This window comes from Anser brachyrhynchus (assembly GCF_964034855.1).
Source record: "Anser brachyrhynchus genome assembly, chromosome: 2".
NCBI classification, from domain to species: Eukaryota; Metazoa; Chordata; class Aves; order Anseriformes; family Anatidae; genus Anser; species Anser brachyrhynchus.
The window spans coordinates 23,234,057-23,254,074 of NC_137695.1; the positions used below are offsets into that span (position 1 = coordinate 23,234,057).

A 20,018-nucleotide genomic window follows, 5' to 3' on the forward strand; every position below is an offset into this window, starting at 1 on the left:
AGTTGAATATTGACCTTGATCATCTTCAGATCCATTGAAAACCTACACAGAAACTACCCATCTAAAAACAAGGACACTGCTTCAAAACTCAGTAGTAATTACTTTAGACAATTACTTTATGATGTTATGTCACTTCAAAGAACAGTTTTATGTGTGGACTTTGTTTCATGACAAATTGTAAGAGAAGAGACTGATATCTTTACAACATTCCATGCTAAGGAAATACATTCTGTAACTTCACTGCTGAAACTTAACAGAGAATAAGTGCTCGCTGCATTATAAATTAACTGTTCTTTTTCTTTTGAGAAGTAAGTGGATTTCAGGCAAACTCTTATCTGAGTAACATACATAACCAAGTCCACATTTATGGTTGAATACACCTGAGTAAGATCTTTGTCTGTGTAAACAGTTTTTATTATTACTTTACCTGCTGGCAGGCATTCTCAGAGAAACAGGGAGTGGGTACAAACAGCTTCTTCAAACTGGTAACACACTAAATCAAGGCCCTATCCAGAAAGTTTAGAAACTTCAGAAAAGAAAACCTATTCCTATACTGTTAATTAGCCATGCATCCCTTATTCTACAATTTATTTCTGAAGAGAAATTCAGGCTGCTCTGTAAGCACTCTATATCTGTGCTCTCAGACTTAATGTCTAAAAGACAAGGTGACATGCAGGATGCTAAGAACAGACCTCCCTCACATCTCTTAGGGCCGTGAGAACAGGCAGTTTTCAACATTTAGATAATATTCACATTTACACTTTCTTTTGGTTAGCTTTTCTGTTTTCGTTTACTTTTTGTTCTTCTGTTCTGTTGTGACTCCTAGACAATAGCATGCTGAGGATGATAGGAGGGTTTCTATTCTTTTTGATGCAACATCACTTGAGTTCAGAGATTAAGTTTTTTTCATTACTATTGCCTTGAAGACCACATCAGTATTCCTGTGATCTCAGATGTTTTTCAATACCTAATGAGGAACAAACTTCAATCTGAAGAAAAAAGTTGAAGTGGTACAAGAAAATGCACATAGACTTTAGACATCCTGCATAAACCTAGTCCATGAAGAGCAGCCAGTGAAGCCCCCTAACAAAACACTTCTATTGGTAGCTGATGTTTCTCCTTATTCTCCTTTTTGTCTGTGAATCTGCAATATTACTCTCTTATGTAACAGAATCACTATTGACAGCTCTTGAATACTAGATTTAAAATTGCGTTTAATCTAACTGTATTTTTCTGTAGGCCAGGTATTTTAGCTGAACTTGATGCTTTGGCAGGAAACTAATAACTATCTGGCAATTTTAATTCTGCTTTTTATCAGTGAATCAACATAGCTCAAGAAATTGATGGATGATAATCAATATAATTTTTCTGCATAACACGTAGTGCTTATAAATTCAGAGGAAGGGAAAGAGGAAGGAAGAAAATGCTGATGACACTGAGACACAGAGCACCCGTGAAAAGGGGGTGGAATGGATGAGAGCAAAAGATTACAGGGAAGTTGTTGGGAATGACTGGGAATGTTCAAGAATCTTCCCAGTGAATTCAATATTCTCATATACAAATCTTTATTTACAAATGTTATTCAAGTAACCATTGTTTTTATGTTGTTTAAAGTATGCAAAATATCTGTGGGAGAAAAGTGGTTTGACAACAAAAGTGTGCCTACACTAAAAAAAAAAAAAAAGAGAGAAAATATCAGTTTCTAATTACCTTGTCATATTTTCTTCCAGCTCGCCAAAAGTTTCTTCAGAGAAATTCAATCCAGACAAGTTTCCTTAAAAAGAGTAAATACTTTTAATAGAGCAAGTTTTAACAAATTTATTTTCCTGCATGCTGTTCATCAAATTTTGAGTTGGTATGTCTCCTTTTGATTCTAGTAGATTTGAATGAGAGAAGGTGTGTAATGAGTTCAAGCTTCTTCGTATTCAAAAACAGTGATTATACTAATAGAAGGTTAGTCCTGACTCCATTGCCTACAAAACTGCATCAGTATAACTTGAGCTTAGAAAGTCTTCCTGAACATTCATTACATGCTTGGTTTGTGTTTGTTTTTTCTTTCTTTCTGAAAACAGAGTGCATTTCTATAATACCAAAACCCATTAAAAATGCAAGTCTAGACATTTGCCTCACACTGGTAATTGTGGATAGCTTAATTCTTTATGAAAACATTGTCTATAAAGTAGGTGCTGGCACTAAAATTTTTCTCCCACACACCAGAAGTTAATGACAGATGTTTTAGGAAGACTATAGCTGCAGCATTTTGCAATTGCAAAAATCTGATCAATTTACTGTACTTGGAAAGCAGTAGATCACAAATTACTTGTTCTGATAAGTGCATCATGTCGATGTCTCTGTCTTGTAGGAGAATAACAAGAGCAAAAATGGATGCAGGACAGAAGATTGTCACACGGATTACTTTTCTGAATCACCATGGTCATTTATTTAAATGGTTGATAACTTTTCACAGAATATTCCAGGCAACGAGTCTGTTCACAAGCTTAACATCTAATGTTTGGTTTCAGAGGACAACCTAATCTGGTCTAAGTGTCAATCCTCCCTCTTGTATCTGCAGTGTTTGCCTGCCACTCTGCGTTTGATTTTTTACTTCTAATTTAGCAAATGAGGGGATTCAACAAATTGAGCCATGAGAAAATTAGTACTTTTATTTTTAGTAGGAAGTTTTCTGGTGGATCTACTTACTGATCTGATTCACCTTGTGAATTATAATTGTCGTATGCAAGGGAAGCAACAGGAGCTCATGCTGAGAGGAGCAGAAATTGAAAGTCAGGTTCTTTCTGTTTATCACAGCCACAGTTAAACATGATTTGTTGAATGTATATTGTAATAGATTATTTTTATCTACTAAGGCAGAAACTAAGAATAAGTAGAAGAAAATCAGAATATATCTCTATTACAGTATACACAACAGTTACTAATTTACACCACAGTATGTTAGCAAGTTGGGTTTGATGACACCAATATCTCAAGTCAAGATGCTCAAATCTCCCTGGCTGTCTTCCAAATATAAAACATTGGTCTCTCTGTATTCTTACCTGTAAAATTTGTGTTTCCAAAATTAACAAAGGTATCAGTCATATCTCCAAAAATTATCATCGCAATAGGAAGACTGGTTCCATGGGCTATTGCCAGTAGAGTGCCAAATATCATTAGTAATTTATCTGTGCGACTGGAGTATCGAAACTGTGAATGGGAAGAGAAATTCAATTTCATTGTGGTACTAGAATGTTATGTTTACAAAACCAAGAAAAAGCTATCAATTTTATACCTGGTTGTCATAAATCTATAACTTTGTCTAATTTGCAAGTAAATTTATTAAACAACTTAAATGTAGAGAAATAAATTATTCTAATATAAGCACTTTTATACTATAAACTCTCCAAACCAGAGAACTGTAGTATTTAAATTTATCAGTATCTGCGTATGGGTAAGAAAGGTCATATGAAAACAAGACAATTTGCCTTCTCAAATTTTGCAATTTAAAGTTCAAATTATATTAAATTTTAATACCTTTGTGATAATTAAGGCAATAATTAATTTTACTGCAAATTCATTATTTTACAGTTAGAAGAATTATTCCTAATGTACTACAGGCATTATCAAAACTTACTGAAATGCTAAATACCTCTTGCCATTTAACTCAATAAAGTTTATGCTCTTCTGTTAGAAAGCCATTGGATAGACTCTGCACTGTAAATACAAGTTTCACTGTTGTAAATTGCAGTGTTTTTGCAACGCAATTGTACAAGTACAAGCTGGTACAGCAAAACAGAAGAATCGGGTCATTGGCCACCACCTTGCACTGTAGTTTTATTACTATTAATTCCCATATCATTGCTGTGCATTATGCACACCAAACCTACAAAACATACAATATTTCAGTTTTACTAAAGAAAATCTAGGATTTACTTTGATTAAATATTAACAGATTACCTTTTTTAAATATATTTTTAAAAATCTATAATTTAAAGTGCTTTTTAGTTTTTAATTCTATGGCATTACCCTTTACTGCTGACACAGGTGACTGAAAAATGACTAATGGACTGATAAGTGTGATTAGAACCTGACTCAGGTAATTTAGAGGACAGGATGACACTAGTAATCTCAGGTATAATTATGCCCTTTTCATTGTGTTGAAAAAGGCAACTAAGCACATAGAAATCCTGATTTATCACAAAAATTAATCTAACATAGGTGTACTTACAGAATCACAGAATCACACAATTGTAGGGGTTGGAAGGGATCTCGAGAGATCATTGGTCCAACCCCCCTGCCAAAGCAGATTCCTTAGAGCAGGAATACTTAGCATGATAACTTACTAAGGGAAGGCTTCTAAAAATCCATATCAGTAATAAAACTGTTTCTTTAAAAAAACTACATTCACAAAAAATCTGCTAGGTTGCCAAAACATATCCAATATTCTGTACTATCAATGTATTTGGTAGAGATCAGACCATATATGCAGTTCTCTATCATTATTTTAAGCATTTAAAATATTACACTTCTAAATGTGCGTGCACATAAATATATGTACACATATATATAGCTAGAATCTTACCAGTGTAAACGGGCTGACCATTTTAGGCTTTTCCTCTTTTCTCTTCTTTCCCTTCCTTAAGAGATATGATAGTTTTAGTACATTTAGAAATTGACAACATTTCAAAAAATATTAGTGCACTATGTTAATGAAGTTCAGTTAAAGTTAAAAATAATTATGAAGTTTATTTATGGGAAAGAATCGTGTGTAAAATTAATATGACATTTAGGCATCCCAAAAACATCTTGGGATGTTTGTATTTAAACCTCTAGGTATATATAAATAGCATCAGCTCCCAACTGCTATAAATTCAAATCAAGCTCTTCACAGGTCTCTCATGTCAAGTGTACAACAACCCCATCAGGGACCAGTGGTTCCATTATCTCAAGCTGTGAATTGAAGCACTATATAGCTTTCAAAACAAGAAAGAGGAAGATAGCTTGTAGAATCAAATTTTCTCACGTGGGGATGGAGAATTAATAAAATATTCAAGGTACTTAAAATATTGATTTCCTGCCATACAAATAATTTTACTGTAATTTTTAGCCGATGACCTCATTGTATCCAAGATGTCTATTCTGATATAATTTATACCATATTCTGAATTTCCTTTTCAATAAAATGTAATCAATCCTGTGGACACTTAATCTTTAATAGAAAAAGAACTTTCTTCATCCTTCTGCACAAAATAAATGTGCCAATGAATGCTAATCATAAGCTGATAAAAAGCTTTCTTCTACTAGGCCACTAAAATAAAGTAAATTAAAATATGAAATTAAATAAAATACAAAATAAGATAATGTAATCTTATATGCTTCAATAAAGAACAAGTTTACAATGTCTAAGAATATTTACTGTTTGTCTTCTTGTTCTTGACCCTGGCTGGATGTAGTGTTCTCATGACTATTTCCATCTTCAATACTCTTCTGCTTCTTTTCATCTTCAGAATGCATTTTAAGTTTATTTAGGATACTTCTCTGTAAAATAATACTTGACTGAGAAATATACAACTATTAAGTCAAGGACAGTAATCTCAAAGACCCCTTGTTTGATAGAAAAAAATATACATACTTATTAAAAACAATAAAGTCATTAATGTCACTCTTTGTAAGTGAATTGTAGCAAAGGGCAACTATAAACTTGTTGAAACAAACCCAAACATTTTGTGTTTGCTTGCAAACGTCTACATTTTGTGTTTCTACCTGTTTGATAGCCATTGGCCTTACATTTGATTTGATTTGAATGCTAAAAGTGTGATAGTTTCTGTAATTCAGCACAGATACAAAAAATAAATGAGGAAATATATATTTATTTAGAAGAATATGCACTTATTTAGAATTTTCCCAATTTTAGTTATTTGTGAATTTTATAAAATATCTCTGATTTAAAAATAAAAGCATTGACTTACCGTGCAGGTTGTTCTCAGATTGCTTCTAGTTCTCTGAAAGATTATTCAGAAATCAGCTGTATTAATATGGTTAGGACATGCAACATGATTGGACTTTGCTCTTCTTATGTAAAACGGGGATGATGAACAGCTTTTTTTTTTTTTTTTTTTTTTTTCCTGACTCTCATTGCCTCACCTACTCTGGGGTGTAAAGTGTATGCACTTTGGACTCTGCTTCCCTTCTCTATAGGGAATATTTAACAAATAAAAGGTTTAAATAAATGGTTGTTTCCTTTTCGTCTGTGAAAATAGATCTGAATAGTCACTTTTTTTTCCACTAGGAAAAGTTCTCTGCCTAATTATGCCCCTTTAAGCCTCCCTGGAATCCCTCCTTACCTTTTCAAAGAGGGTGCTGAATGCTCCAGGTAACAGTAACAATTAAGGACAAATCCATTCTCAAGCACCTACTGAGAATGAAACCAAGTAATACAAAATACTCTTTTGTTTCTTTCCACTTCTTCTAATTCTAATCCAGAAGATAACAACCCATGTATCCTGCAAGAAAATCAGGAGTTTACCATAGTCACAGAATCCCAGAGTGGTTGAGGTGGGAAGGGACCTCTGGAGGTCATCTGGTCCAACCCACTGCTCAAGCAGGGACACCTGGAACAGGTTGCCCAGGACCATGTCCAGGTGGCTGTGGAGATCTCTGGAGACAGAGACCCCAGAGCCACTGGGCAACCTGTGCCTCAATCACCTGCACAGTAAAGAAGTACTTCATGGTGCTGAGAGAGAACCTCCTGTGTTTCAGTTCGTGTCCATTGACTCCTGTCCTGGCACTGGGCATCCCTGAAAACAGCCTGGCTCTCTCTTTTTTGCATTCTCTCCCTTCAGGTATTTTTACATGTCGATAGGATACCCCCTGAAGTGATCTAAGACTCTTGACAATATATATGTCTTGTTAGTGAGTTAGGATAGTGTGCATCCTTTCTTGTTTAATTGCAGAACAGCAAGATGAGTTAGAGACTCAGTTTAGAAATGGTTTTGAAATAGCAATGGTCAGCAGAAATTTACTTAGGTAATATCTTTCTGATTTTTTAATGCATGTTCATATTCAAAACTGTTTGAAATGGACCATTTATAGTACTGGGAAATGTTTATCAGTGAGGTGTTTACCAGTGTCTGCAGGCACTACTTCACTATTTCACTGAAAATGATAACAAACATTTAAAAGAAATGTTAAACTTTTAAAATATATTAATTGCATTTCTTAACTACTATTGTTTCAATGTATATAGCAAAATAGACATGTTCAACACATGTTCATCCATGTGTGAAATTTATGAAAAGTCAAATAAAAATTCCTGTCCTAGAAAACAAGTAAATTTATAAGAATTTCTTATCATTTGCTTGAACAAAACTTACTTAATCTGCTAACAAAATTTTTGTTACTTTTAGTCATTTATAACCATAACCTCAAAATTTTGAATAAACTGAGTACTTTTATAATGTTTTGTAATACAAAGAGTCTTATCAGATTGGGGATTTCTTCAGAAAAAAATATAAAAACATACATATATCAATAAAAATATATATTGCAAAGGTTTACTCAATCTTCTCTTTAATAAGGCAGTAACCAATTTCCATTTACCTGACATAGATTTACAACTCCCTGATTATTTTCACAAATCTTTCTTTAGAATTTTGAGCATAAGAACTTTTGGGGTTTTTGAAAGATGACCATCAGGTCCTTTGAAATATTCTGTGGAGGCCATAACCCTGAAGCATGAGGCACAACTTATTCCCTTCTCCTGCTTAATAAAATTGTAGGGTTTGAATCATCTCTCTTGGTCACACCACTGCAATGACAGATCATATTGTAACAATAAACTATAATAAGCCTTAAATCTTTCTCTAAGTCACTGTTTTCCCAGACCATTTACCAGTCTTGTAAGTAGAGCCTCTGTTCTTCACAAAAGTGTTTAAGTTGTATTTTACATGATTACAACAATTTTGGGACTGCAGTTAGTTGGGGAATACAGATCATTCTGTATTGTAATCCACTATTAATTATTCCAGACTATTTCCATGAATATAGTTACCTAAATTTACTTATCTAAGCCCCTTCTGTATATTAAAATATCTAATATTTTATGAATAAAGTGATCATCAATATTCTTCTGGAACAGCAAAAACTATATATTTGAAAATAGGGGGGTCTCTTGTTCTTTGCTGAAATTTCAACTACTTATGCTTCCAGAAAATAACTTGTTTTGAGAGAATCTCATCTCACAGATCATACATTGGTACCATGTGTTTTTGTTATTGTTGTTTGTTTTGTTTTTATCTGATGATGGCCAGCAAATGGAATGACCAATTAACATATGATATTGGAGTAAATGACAGACACAGAAACTTTAATCTGAATTTGACATGAGAGTCAAAACATTGTGACATGATGACATAACACCTTCAAAGACTTTTTAACAATATCAAGAAAAACTAACTTTTTAAATGTTTTTCAATAAAAATAGCAAACAAGAAAGTAACCTGAAAGAAGTAATTCAAAGCATTTATGCATTATAATCAGAGAAAGGACACACATTACTTTTTCTTTTATTTCCCTTAAAAATTGAGAGTTGGATTTTCCAATAAGCTCCAGGTAAGTGAAATGTTGGAGAGGGCCCCAGGAATTCTGTAATGATTCTAGGATATTCAGCCCTGGAATAAGTTAGAAAAACTGTCAACAAGCTCTGATTTATGGTACTCAGGAAATTCGTGTTCCATTTTAACAGCCTTTCTCCCGTTAATCAGTGCTGGAGAAGACTACTACTTCGTACAGGAACTGTAGAGGAATTTTGCCAACTTGGCCACTGTTCTATCAACCAGCTTTGTTCTGTATGAAGACAATTATCACACAGTCAGGAAATGACAATTTTATGCTCCCTGAACTGTTTCACATACTCAGCCACAAGACACTTCCTATGGCAATAGCTTGACATCTTATTTGTCGTGGAATAACCATGAGGCCACATTAAATTACTGTAAGAATCAACCTTCTAGTTTTGTTTAAAATGCTCTGCAAAGTATGTTTTAATGTTATTACAAAGCTCCACTTTTATTGTCTGGTTTATCTAATAAGAGAAACTGCCGTGAACTAAAGTAATGCCATGAACTTCCTATTAGTAATGTGCCAGTTTTCAGCTTTACAAACTCAGTCTTGTTTCTGAAAACTTCAATTCTATTTGGCTTATATTTAATCAACAAGATAAAACTTACATAAGTCTGCAACTTTGAGAGGGATTTCCTACATATGGAAAACAACTTTCTTGGTGCCTATTTATCACTGAAGTTATTAAATATGACTTGATGATACATTAATGTGTTAGGATACAATATTTTTCATAATAATTGTTTGCAATATAGTCTCATTTAAAATGGGAGTCTTCCTACTTTTGTAACATGAGAAAAATATATTTAATTAAAGTTATATTTATGTTAGTCTAAGTTTCAGTAAGATTTCATAGAGTATTTAAAGCAGGATTAAAAAGTTACGTCTTTGTAGAACACAAGAAGAGATATTTTTTCACCCTCAGCACACCTGGAAGAGCAAGTGACTTGAATACGGAAAAACAAGATGTATAACTCAAAGAAATGACACCTAGTACAGAACGTTAATGTAGGCATTTAAGAGTGTTTAGGACTTTGCTTCACAGGTTAATGTTTTTAATATGCTATATGAAAAATGATGGAAAAACAATAATAAAAGGTACTTTTTGTGCAGGTGGAAAACATTTTTTCCCTGATGAAGTTGAATTAAATAGATACTATTACAGATACACCACCCCCCCCCCCCTTTTTTTTTTTCCATATTTTTTCCCGTCAATGATACACCAGGTAACATTCTAACAGTACTATCAATCAAGGACTTTAACTGAACTTTTATCTCTCCCTTACTGAACCACTTTGATTGGATGTCTTCTCCAACGCACAAAGGGCTGAATACACACAACGTAAAAGTGTATAACAGTTATTGATTTGTTACTACATACAAAAGACAACTCAAATTAATGAACTACTAAACCAAGTGTTAGTATGATCAATGTCATGAATAAGAAACAGAAAAAGTCTTTGCTGGCCAAGAAGTGGTTGGTGAGATGGGGTAGGGCTAGTTCCCGCTGCCCCAGAACAGATCCTGAAGCTTTCTCCTTCAGATTTTATTCCTTTTTGTGATGATGTTTTCCCTCTTGAATCCTTGAATTGCTGCCTATCTCCATCTCAACAACCTTACCTTTATCTGTGATTTTGTCTTTCTTATCTTGAAGAATTCCACTCTGTTATCTTTTTTGCAGCTCTATCTCAGAATTTGCAGTTTCCTCAGACATCTGAGAGATGGTTATGCAGCTGTGCCTTGGATCACAGATAGCTGAACACCTGTGGAAGAGAAACAGGAGGTTACAAAATCAAGTCATTACATATAAAATATATAATAGTACTAATATTATGTCCTATACAGAACCCACAGCTATTCATATTGACTTACTCCCTTCTACAATACTACCTAAAATTGCATTTAATGAATATTGCATTCTATTCCATACAATTTGTGAAATGTTTGGATTTGCACAGGAAATTATGAGAATAACATAACAGCTAACCCTGTTGTTTGGCTTCTCCCTGTGAGCACAGAATTCCAAGGTTTTATTTACTCGTCTGTTCTATAATTACAGTTCATCGTGCACCTCACAAAAATGAGGAGCAAAAGAGACCTCAGGATGCCTTCCTTTCCATCCTCCTTCCTCCAGGTCAGATCAACTATTCCAACTGTCATTCTTGACAGACACTTCGATTCTGTCACTCTATTGGTAGTTTCTAAAAACAAACATGGACACTTTTCAAAAACATCTAACATCTGAAGAGTTAGAAAGTTTTTGTGATGTCTAACCTAAATTTCTATTGATATATGTTAGACTTGTTACCCTTCTCCTAACCACAGCAAATATGAAGAACAATTTAGTCCATTCTGCTTCATAGTACCTTTAAAATGTTAATACTGCTTTCATAAGTGTTGTCTGTCCACTCTAGACAGCAAACAAACAAACATCCATTTCCTATAACTCTTCCTATATCTCTTGATATATCCTCTCCCTATATTTCTTGATAGTTTGTTTTATTGCTTTTTGACATCGCTGTCCTCTGGACTCAAACTCTTTCATAGATTTTTTTTGAGGAAAGGTGCCCCAATTGGGAGACTTCCTTATTTCTTGCAAGTTTTCATTAAACACCTATCAAAATTATGAGGAGGCTTTCTTTGCATTAGGAGCAATGGCTCAGGCTTGTATTCACATCAGAAAGGTGTGTTTTTGTTGTTGCTGTTGCTGTTTTTCACAGATATTCCCCTCCTACGAACTTTCATCACAGTTTCTTTCTTCATTTCTCCAGGAGTAAAAGTTGTAAACAGAAAAATCTTTATTTCAAATACAGGGAAATATTTTTAATTTCTATAACTAACTTGACTTTGTGCTACAAAGCAGTTTCTTATTTTACTTAATCTTGCACATTGAATTTTGTTACTGTACTGAAATGACTAAAAATAATTGCTTCATTCAGTTAGTCTCATGAGGGATGAATTAAGGCACTACGACCATGTTCTGCATATCAGTCTTTGATCAGACTCAGACTGCCTTGTCCCTTTCTACTGCATACAGTGAAGCAAATGAACTTATACTGTAAGAAAAATGTGGTCCTATAGGCAATTGCATTCAGTTATACCAGATACACACTGGTTCACAATCTCCAAATCTTCTAAAAAGCCGTACCCATAGACACTAGGGTTAATGCTTCCTGTTACCAACTACTACTGCTTCCAGAGTCATACTGCCAAGTGCCACAGTTCTTCACCCTTTGCATGCCATGACAGTCACACAACCCTGACAATGATTCGGGTAGATTCTTCGGGAAGATGCCAATTATGATATCAAGATGTGTCTGCATGTGATCACTTTGCAGTAAATAGTGCTAAATTATTAACCATAATGGTGCTAAATTATTAACACTGATGAATTAACTCATCAGATCTTCATCATATTTAAGTATATAATATTTCTGTATATGATATAAGAAGAATATAATGTATATAATATATAAGAATATAATTTATTTCTTATATAGATAATATATAAGAATATAATGTATTTCTTATATAATATAAGATTTCTGTATATTGTGACCAGATACATTCTGGCTACAATTACTGAGGAGGCAATTATCCGTAGTCATTCTATTGACCCAAACTAGATGCGTCACTGTCCAGTTAATTTATCTGCATCTTATCTCAGCTTCCCATTTTCCTCATTCCATAAGGGTTCATTAATCTTAATTGCCATGAATTCATTTCCTAAAGTCCTATCAGATAGCTAATTAGAACTCCTTATTTTTCCTCCTCTCAGGCATAAGCTCCTGGTTTGCTTGCAGCTTTAAGCCATCTTTAGTCCAGGAGTCATCAACGGTTGATGCTGGTGGCAGAGAGAGTGGAAAAAGGGGGTCAGGAAGAAGCAAGCATATTGACATTGATCCTAAAGAAGATATATTTATCTAATTTTACTCACTACAACTGCTAGACTCCCTGCAGACTGGTTGTTTACCAGGTATCTTTTTAATTTTCTGCTTCTATTTCCTATACAATATTATATAATAGATAATATTTCTTATGGATAAGGAAACATATTTCATGGAGAATGGCTCATCTTTGATGCTGAAAAATGTTTTCTTCACAGAGACACAAAAATGCCCAAGACTCATAACTTACTCTGGTTTCTACTCTGCTTGAATTATGATAAATCTATTCCCATACTACAGAAAGATCATCTCTTTTGTAAGCCACAGTTCTTCAAGTCATTTGTGAGCACTATTCAGGTTTCCTCATTATTGGCCAAACATCACACGGAGAGGGCAGCTGCATAGCATCTAGATGTCAGTTTTTGATAGCTGATCTGGTTTATGCTATATGTTTCATATGTTTTAGATGACAGAAAAGTTGTCTCCCCAAGACAGTAAATATTAATTCACCCTCTCCTAGTTAAAAAATAAAATGAATGGCAGTCCTAGAAAAACTCCTAAAAATCATTTCTTAACTCTGTCTTGTCTTCACAGCAACTACCTCAGGTTTTAATTAAGCAGCCACCTTAGGGTACTACATATAGTGGTTAATGTAATTTCATTAATACCTATACGACATTAACATTATTATTTTACTTAAACATTTCCTAAACTGTTTTCTTACCTATTAAAAATACCATTTTCATGTGTTTTTCTGTTTTTTGTTTTTTGTTTTTTTTTCCAGTCGAAATTCACTCCAGTTGTTCTGACAACCTGCCCCATTGCAAATTCAGTCAGTACAAGGCATTCTGATTCCAATATGGTTTATTGCTCTACTTCTAAATATTATCCATATCAAAAGCCACCCATTTCCCATGCATTTCTCATTGAAACTTTATTAGACTTCTGCCTTACAAATCATTACTTTTTTTTTCTTAACCATTTATCACTTATCTCAAAGTAATGAAATAAGTAATAATTTTTTTTATATTTTGTATAAAAGCAACTTATCATATTAAACCACAACATGTTCAATAAAATTAACAAAAGATATAAGTATGGCCAAACTTACAGAGAAATAGTGGCAAAGGGAGACGACACAGCCCAGTAAACAGCAGAAAGAAACAATTCAAAGTAAAGAACAGATATGAAGTATTTAACTAATCAGTAAGTCTTGGGGGTCTTCCCCAGGGCTTTATCCCCTTCCCTGTGAGAACTGTGAAATCACAAGATGATTTCTGGTCTACTTCCTAGACAGAATGGGAGATGGAGACCACAGGGCAGAGCCAGAAGGACTGGGGGATGGCTCCACAAACAGTCGGTGTTCACAGGAATCCTCGAGCCACGAGGCTTAGGATGGTGTTTTGGCACCATCGGAGGCACTCGAAGGAATGCAGCCGTCCCTGCTCGTGTCCCATTACCTCACCCTTTGCTCTGTACACTTCCTGCTCTCGGACTCAACCCTGAGTCACCCGCTCTCTGCCCAGTTTACATTCTGCTTGCACACGGTGACATATGATACTGGGTGAAGGTCATGACATTAGAAGTAATTCCTTGATTTCCTTTTATAGCCAGCCACAAATAAGGAATGATTAACGGCTATTCCTGACTTAAAAAGGTGTTCAGAGCAGCCCTGCTTTCTATATCACCATTCATGGAAAGCAAATTATTTGTTCAGTACCCAACAATGCTTCGGGCAGCAACTCTCAGCCCATTTGAGGACCTTTGCCAAACTGAGATGTCAGCTATGGTAAGAGGAGGCCTCTATTCCTCGCCTTCAGTCTGTCTGTGCCTGGCACACTAGGAACGCTGTTCCAGTAGAAATCAGGCATCTTAAGGCCCATGATCCTCAGGATTCATGGGTTCCACCTGTGGGCAAGGTATTACTGAATGCTGTGCGGATTCCTCAAAGGGAGCACCCTCTGAGGGACCTTGTATAGTCAATACTATGAAACAGAACTGTATTAACCTTAAAGAATTTAGGAAGTGAATGTTTTAAACCACTTTACCTTTGGTAAGTATCTTGGCATTCAGTGGCATGCAAACAAAGCCTTTTGTCTAACCCCTAGAGAAAATAATCGTAGTGATTCCATGTCACATGACATTTGCAGTAGACATTACAGCATTCTGCATGGTGCCCAGGAATAGTTATATTGCTAGGTTATTCCAGCTCCAGAAGATGACAGATGATTTCTGCAGGCATCACTCACAGCTGGTGAGCAGTTCATGAAGAAGTCCAACGCGCTGGTAGATAAAAGCAGGTGTGACTACAACAGGGCCTGGTCCTATAACCACCACTGCTTCCACGGTGCTATGTGCACAGTGGAAGAGAACACATCTGCCTGGGTCATTTATGAAACATCTTGCCAACACATTAGCAAATCTGCCTATTATTGTTTGTGACAGGACCAGGAAGAATTTCTGACACACCAACTTAATAGTCCAAGTCTAACGTGTGTGTGAAATCATGTTTACAAGCAAAAAAATTATTTTGAAATGGTTACCGTGGTACTTCATCTTGGTGTAAATACACGCGTGACTAACACTCTTTCTGAATACTGTTGTGGTGGCTCACTTCACAGGACAGAATTACCACCTATTTTCATATTTCAGGTAGAGTGAACTGTTTAAGAGTAGTAGGTCTCTCTGGGAAAGTACACGTACAAACTTCCATAGGGCCTAAAAATGAAAATAAACCTATAGCATCATGACTGCCTGAATGGTCTTTTCATACACTGGAGGTTAGACTAGGCAAGTACACTTAATGTGTTACAGAGTTCATCTTGTTTCACTGACCCCTGGTACCCACTCAGTCAATTTCCTCTGGTTCACAGGAGCTTTAAGATAGGAAAGCAGAATGATGACTATTCCAAGATTTCATAGTAAGATGTTCCCCATAAACATTTTAACCCTGAGAATGGGTCAAAGTTATCCCGTCTTCTTTAATGGGCCACAACTATGGCAGTGATCAAAACATGTTTGTTCAAGCATGATACTAACAGTAGTGTTTCATTCAGCCAATGGTAAACAAAGTAAGGTGATCTCCTCCCAGTGGATCACATGGATAGAGATAAGGGACTTGATTGTCATGCCATAAATTATGAGTCACAGATGTGTTAAACAATGATAAGAGATAGAGGAAAGCAACAATGAGACTCTTCACTGAGGAAAATTCTTTCTTCTTCATATATATGTATATGAATACATGTATTTTATAATTTATGAATATATATATCTAAAAAGTGGTGAACAATAGAAAAAATAAATGTGTATATATATCTTCAGTGCCAGCAAAATATGAGTAGAAATAACAACAAGTAATATTATAAAATATTATAAAAATATTATAATTATTTTTAAAAATAATAAATATAATAAAAATAACAGATATTATAAATAAGTAATATTATAAAAACCCTCTCTTGTGAATCAACTTTGATCTGGATGATGATAAAGGTAGTCAGACTTTTGTCTCTCTTTAGATCTGGGTGTATAATACTAGCCTAATGGCTTTTAAGAGTAGGTCCTTGCAGTTCCTGATAGCTAGGTTTGCCTTACAGTTTTGCAGTGAACCCTTCACTAACTTGAAGACAGGTCCAGAAAGGTATTCTGTACAGATGGATTTCTGAACACCCCGAGAGCCCTTTTACTTCAATAACAGTCAGCCAGGACACAGTTGTCCATTATTCAGAACAATATACAGAATGAATATGCTAACATTTCTCTATCCGGCATTAAAAACAAGAATATATTGAAAACTCAGTCCCCAACTTTCCTCCTGAAAATTCATGTTACTCTGAAAGCAAAATAGGTTTCTGTGAACCAGTTGCATAATTGCAACAAAACCAGTAGTAAAAATAGACTCCCACACTGTCTAATCCTGCTTGGTTGTGTTGCACCTAAAACTTGGGATAGGATAACAATAACAATTTACCTGACTGCAGCACAAACAAGAGTAATTGTTTAAACCCCGAGGACACTGAATTCAGAAACTTGCGTAATGTGGCTTGTGGAACTTGAGGATTAGCCGGCCTTAACTAGTAAATACTGCACACCCCTAAAAAGCGCTGCATCGGAGTGGAGTGTGATCATCTGCTACATGGCAGGAAGAACCTCCTGCATGAAATGCAGTAGGTGAATGTCTCTGAACAATTATCTGAGCACTGAAAGGAGATTTGGCTAGTATACTATTCCACCTTGAATGACACTATGACATTGTAAAGTCATATGCATCCTGGAAAAAATGTTAGAATTGGCATATGGACATCTACCCAAGTATCCTTGGAGATAACAGAATCACAGTACCTTTAAAGTAGCAGTCATACAAAGGTTAAGCCCGCAAGAATAATGCTGGGACCTGTGAATTGATGGTACTTAGGGACATGGTTTAGTGGGTAATAATGGTGATAGGAGGATGATTGGACCAGATGATCTTGGAGGTCTTTTCCAACCTTAATGATTCCATCAGCCTATAATGGAAGGAGCTGCAAATTCAGCAATGGGCAATGGGCAAATGGGCAAGGCGATGGAGAGAAGGAATGCAAGGAAAGCTCAGTTCTGTGGACCTGAAACAGGTTTGTACATCCTGTAATTTTCAGAAATACGGTACTAGGGAAACAGAGCCTCCATTTAAAAGTAAAGATCAAATGAAACAGAAAAGCAAAACCAGACGCTATTATAGGATTAGCTCTCTTTGTGCAAAAAGGTGCATAAGAGCAACTGCAAAACGGAACAAAATAAAAACTTCCTTTATGGAGCACCAATGGGACTGCAGGAGAGCAACAAGGTAAAATTGGAGAAAAAGAGGCAAAGATATGAGACAACAGGATAGAATCCATAAATTCTTTGCTGGTTTGCTTTGCCAAACTAAAGAAGAAAGATGAGGAGGAAGAACAAAACTACAGGACATGACGAATGCCTCTCATTGCATCATCTCCCCCTCTCAGCAACAAAGACTAGGGACAGTCTGCTGTCAACCCATGCCCTGAAAATATTGCAATATTGCCAATGGGAACAGCCAATTACAACATTAGTGCTGGATGGTCATGGAAAGAACCCTAACTACCACTATTGCTATGATGTTCATTGACACTGTAGTGTCAATAAACGTTCTCATAAGAAAATTAGTTCCAGCTTCAACTCAGAGAAGTGGGAAAATGATAAATGTTGTTTCATATGCTTTAAAGGATGTTCAAGCACCTGTAACTGAGATTTCTGCCTGCAGTGAAATAGCTGCCAAGTTCAGGAGTACAAGAGTTCTTTCTGAGGATAGGAATGGGAGTATCCCTCCTGTAAGCAGCAGGGAATTATTGGCACTGCCTCGCTGAAACAAAATGCGTTAGCTACAGATTTTGCTACGGATGTTTCTAGAATTGGTGCTGACCAGTGGGAGGTAAGGGTGGAGTGATTCCTGCAAGTCACTGATGCTTTGTTATTAAGAATCCGGAGGAAGTAAAAACAGTAGATATTTGGGTAACAGAATTTCCTCAAGTTTTGTATGTCTGTAAATTAAAATGTGGAAAAATAGAAGTTGTGTATTAACTGAAGGTCCAGATCCTTCTTCACAATGAAAAAAATATCAACACCCACAAGGAACAGAGGAAGGACTCCAGCCCACCATCTACAGCTTACTGGAAACCAAGGTGCTAATGCAAAGACCTAAATTTTTAACTCTCCATTTTGCCCAGTGTTAAAAGCAGAGGGAAAAAAAAAAAAAAGGAAAAAAAAAAAGCCTAATGGTGGATTTTTAAGACTTAAATAAGGTAGCCATCTCTCAGGTTGCTTGTGGTGGTAAGACATCTGAAATTCTTGTAGCACTAAGCAGAATATCTCAGTGACATTTTGTTACTGACTTGGCCAATGCTTTCTTTGCAATTCCACTAGCTGATCAAAGCCGGTAAAAACAAGCATGTACCTGGAAGGGAAAGCAACAGTGTTTTATTCAAGTACTGCAAGACTTTCAGATCAATACATCGAATGTGGATGAAATTATCGTTAAAGTGTGTTAAACCGTATCATAGATGGATATGTTAGTACATGGAAAAACTGAAGTGAAAGTAGAGGAAACTACTGAAGAGGTAGTCAGCATTATTCAAAACCCAGGCTTTAAAACTAATCATCAGAAACTCACAAAACTCGGTACAATCTGAAGTGAAATATTCAGGAATAGTATTAGATCGGGAAAGGAGGGCAACAGTGGGATCATCAAAGGGTAGAACTGATTGTGAGAGTCCCCACCCCCACAGGAATAAGTGTAGTAGATTCAGTTTCACAATTGGTTAAGTTCTCATGAGAACATCCTTACATTTGCAGAAATCAGTAAGCCACTAATCAAACTAGTGAAGAAACATCACGAACAAGAACAGAAGGAAGAACAGCAGAGCAAAACCACATCAGTTCAAAGCCTGGCTGTGGGCTACACGCATTATTGTAAGCCGTTTCATATTCAGCTAACAGCTACTGACCTAGATCTCAGGACCCCACTACTTCAAGAACACAAAACAATAAGAAGCAAGATACAGCCTTTGTTTTGAGAGTCTTAAGATCAGTGGGGGAGAAATTTACTCCATATGAAAAGACAAGTTTAGCACTGGCTTAGGCATATGAGCTTATGGAACATATCTCTAGGTGCTGTTTTGCAGTAGTACCTATCACAGGTGCTCTGCTAAAGTACATAATCACTGGAAAAGTACAAACCAGACATGTATCAAACCCGAGGTTAGCTAGATAGACGCTGGCTTTCATAAACTAAGAACTTTCTGTAGAAGACAACAAGGTTTTAGCACCAACCCTATATGGTCTGTTAACCAGTGGAAAAGAGTGTAAAGTGCCCTTTACCTCTTACCTGTCAAGTGTTATCAGATAAAAGCTCCGTTGCTGACTTTGTGCCACAGAATATTCAGCATGGTTCACGGATGGGTCCAGTTTTTACTGGAAACTTGGAAAATCCTTTATAAGATATGCGGCAACTCATAAAATATAGAGGAGTTGGCTTCCTTCTGCAGAGTAGCTCTACAGAAGCAGCAGAGCTAATGAGCTCTGCTAACAATGTTAAAAGAGAAATCTAAAGGAAATGACCTAGCTTTGTACGTAGTTGCAGACTGGGTATATCCAGCTTTAACTATTTGGCTACCAATTTAGAACAAAAATGACCTACAAACACAGGATTTTAATCTGGGAGCCTACCAGATTAAATCACAGCCTGACCACAGTTCTAAAACAAAAACAAAAACAGAAATGAAAACAAAACAAAACAAGAGAGGAAGAAAAATATGGAACTCATGTAAAAGCATACCAAAAGGAAAAATACAGAAGTAGAGGAGTCGGTTTATGTAGTAAAGCAGATGCCATTGCTAAGGTTGTGGTCATCCCAATAGATATAAACTTTGAAGAAACACCCACTTTGAAAACAAAACAAAGAAAATAGTACAAAGTAAGTTATTAAAGGCATAGCCACTTTACAAGATGCAAATGAGGGAA

General features: G+C 35.7%; 1 protein-coding gene across 8 annotated transcripts in view; it reads right to left on the minus strand.

Annotated features, from left to right (window-relative positions):
* The window catches only part of ABCB1 (ATP binding cassette subfamily B member 1), a 55,001-nt gene that overhangs the window by 29,960 nt on the left and 5,023 nt on the right, over positions 1-20,018 (minus strand). The window contains exons 1-8 of one of the 8 annotated variants that reach the window (XM_080582456.1): positions 19,384-19,586; positions 10,234-10,376; positions 6,339-6,406; positions 5,964-5,996; positions 5,411-5,532; positions 4,577-4,631; positions 3,054-3,201; positions 1,711-1,774 (exon numbers count right to left, since the gene is read on the minus strand). In XM_080582456.1, the coding sequence (XP_080438582.1) occupies positions 1,711-1,774; positions 3,054-3,201; positions 4,577-4,631; positions 5,411-5,508 (365 nt within the window). In that variant the 5' untranslated portion in view covers positions 5,509-5,532; positions 5,964-5,996; positions 6,339-6,406; positions 10,234-10,376; positions 19,384-19,586. Of the gene's footprint in view, positions 1-1,710; positions 1,775-3,053; positions 3,202-4,576; positions 4,632-5,410; positions 5,533-5,963; positions 5,997-6,338; positions 6,410-10,233; positions 10,377-19,383; positions 19,590-20,018 lie in introns of those variants that run through there. The other 7 variants (XM_080582453.1, XM_080582460.1, XM_080582454.1 and 4 more) reach the window with 7 other exon arrangements.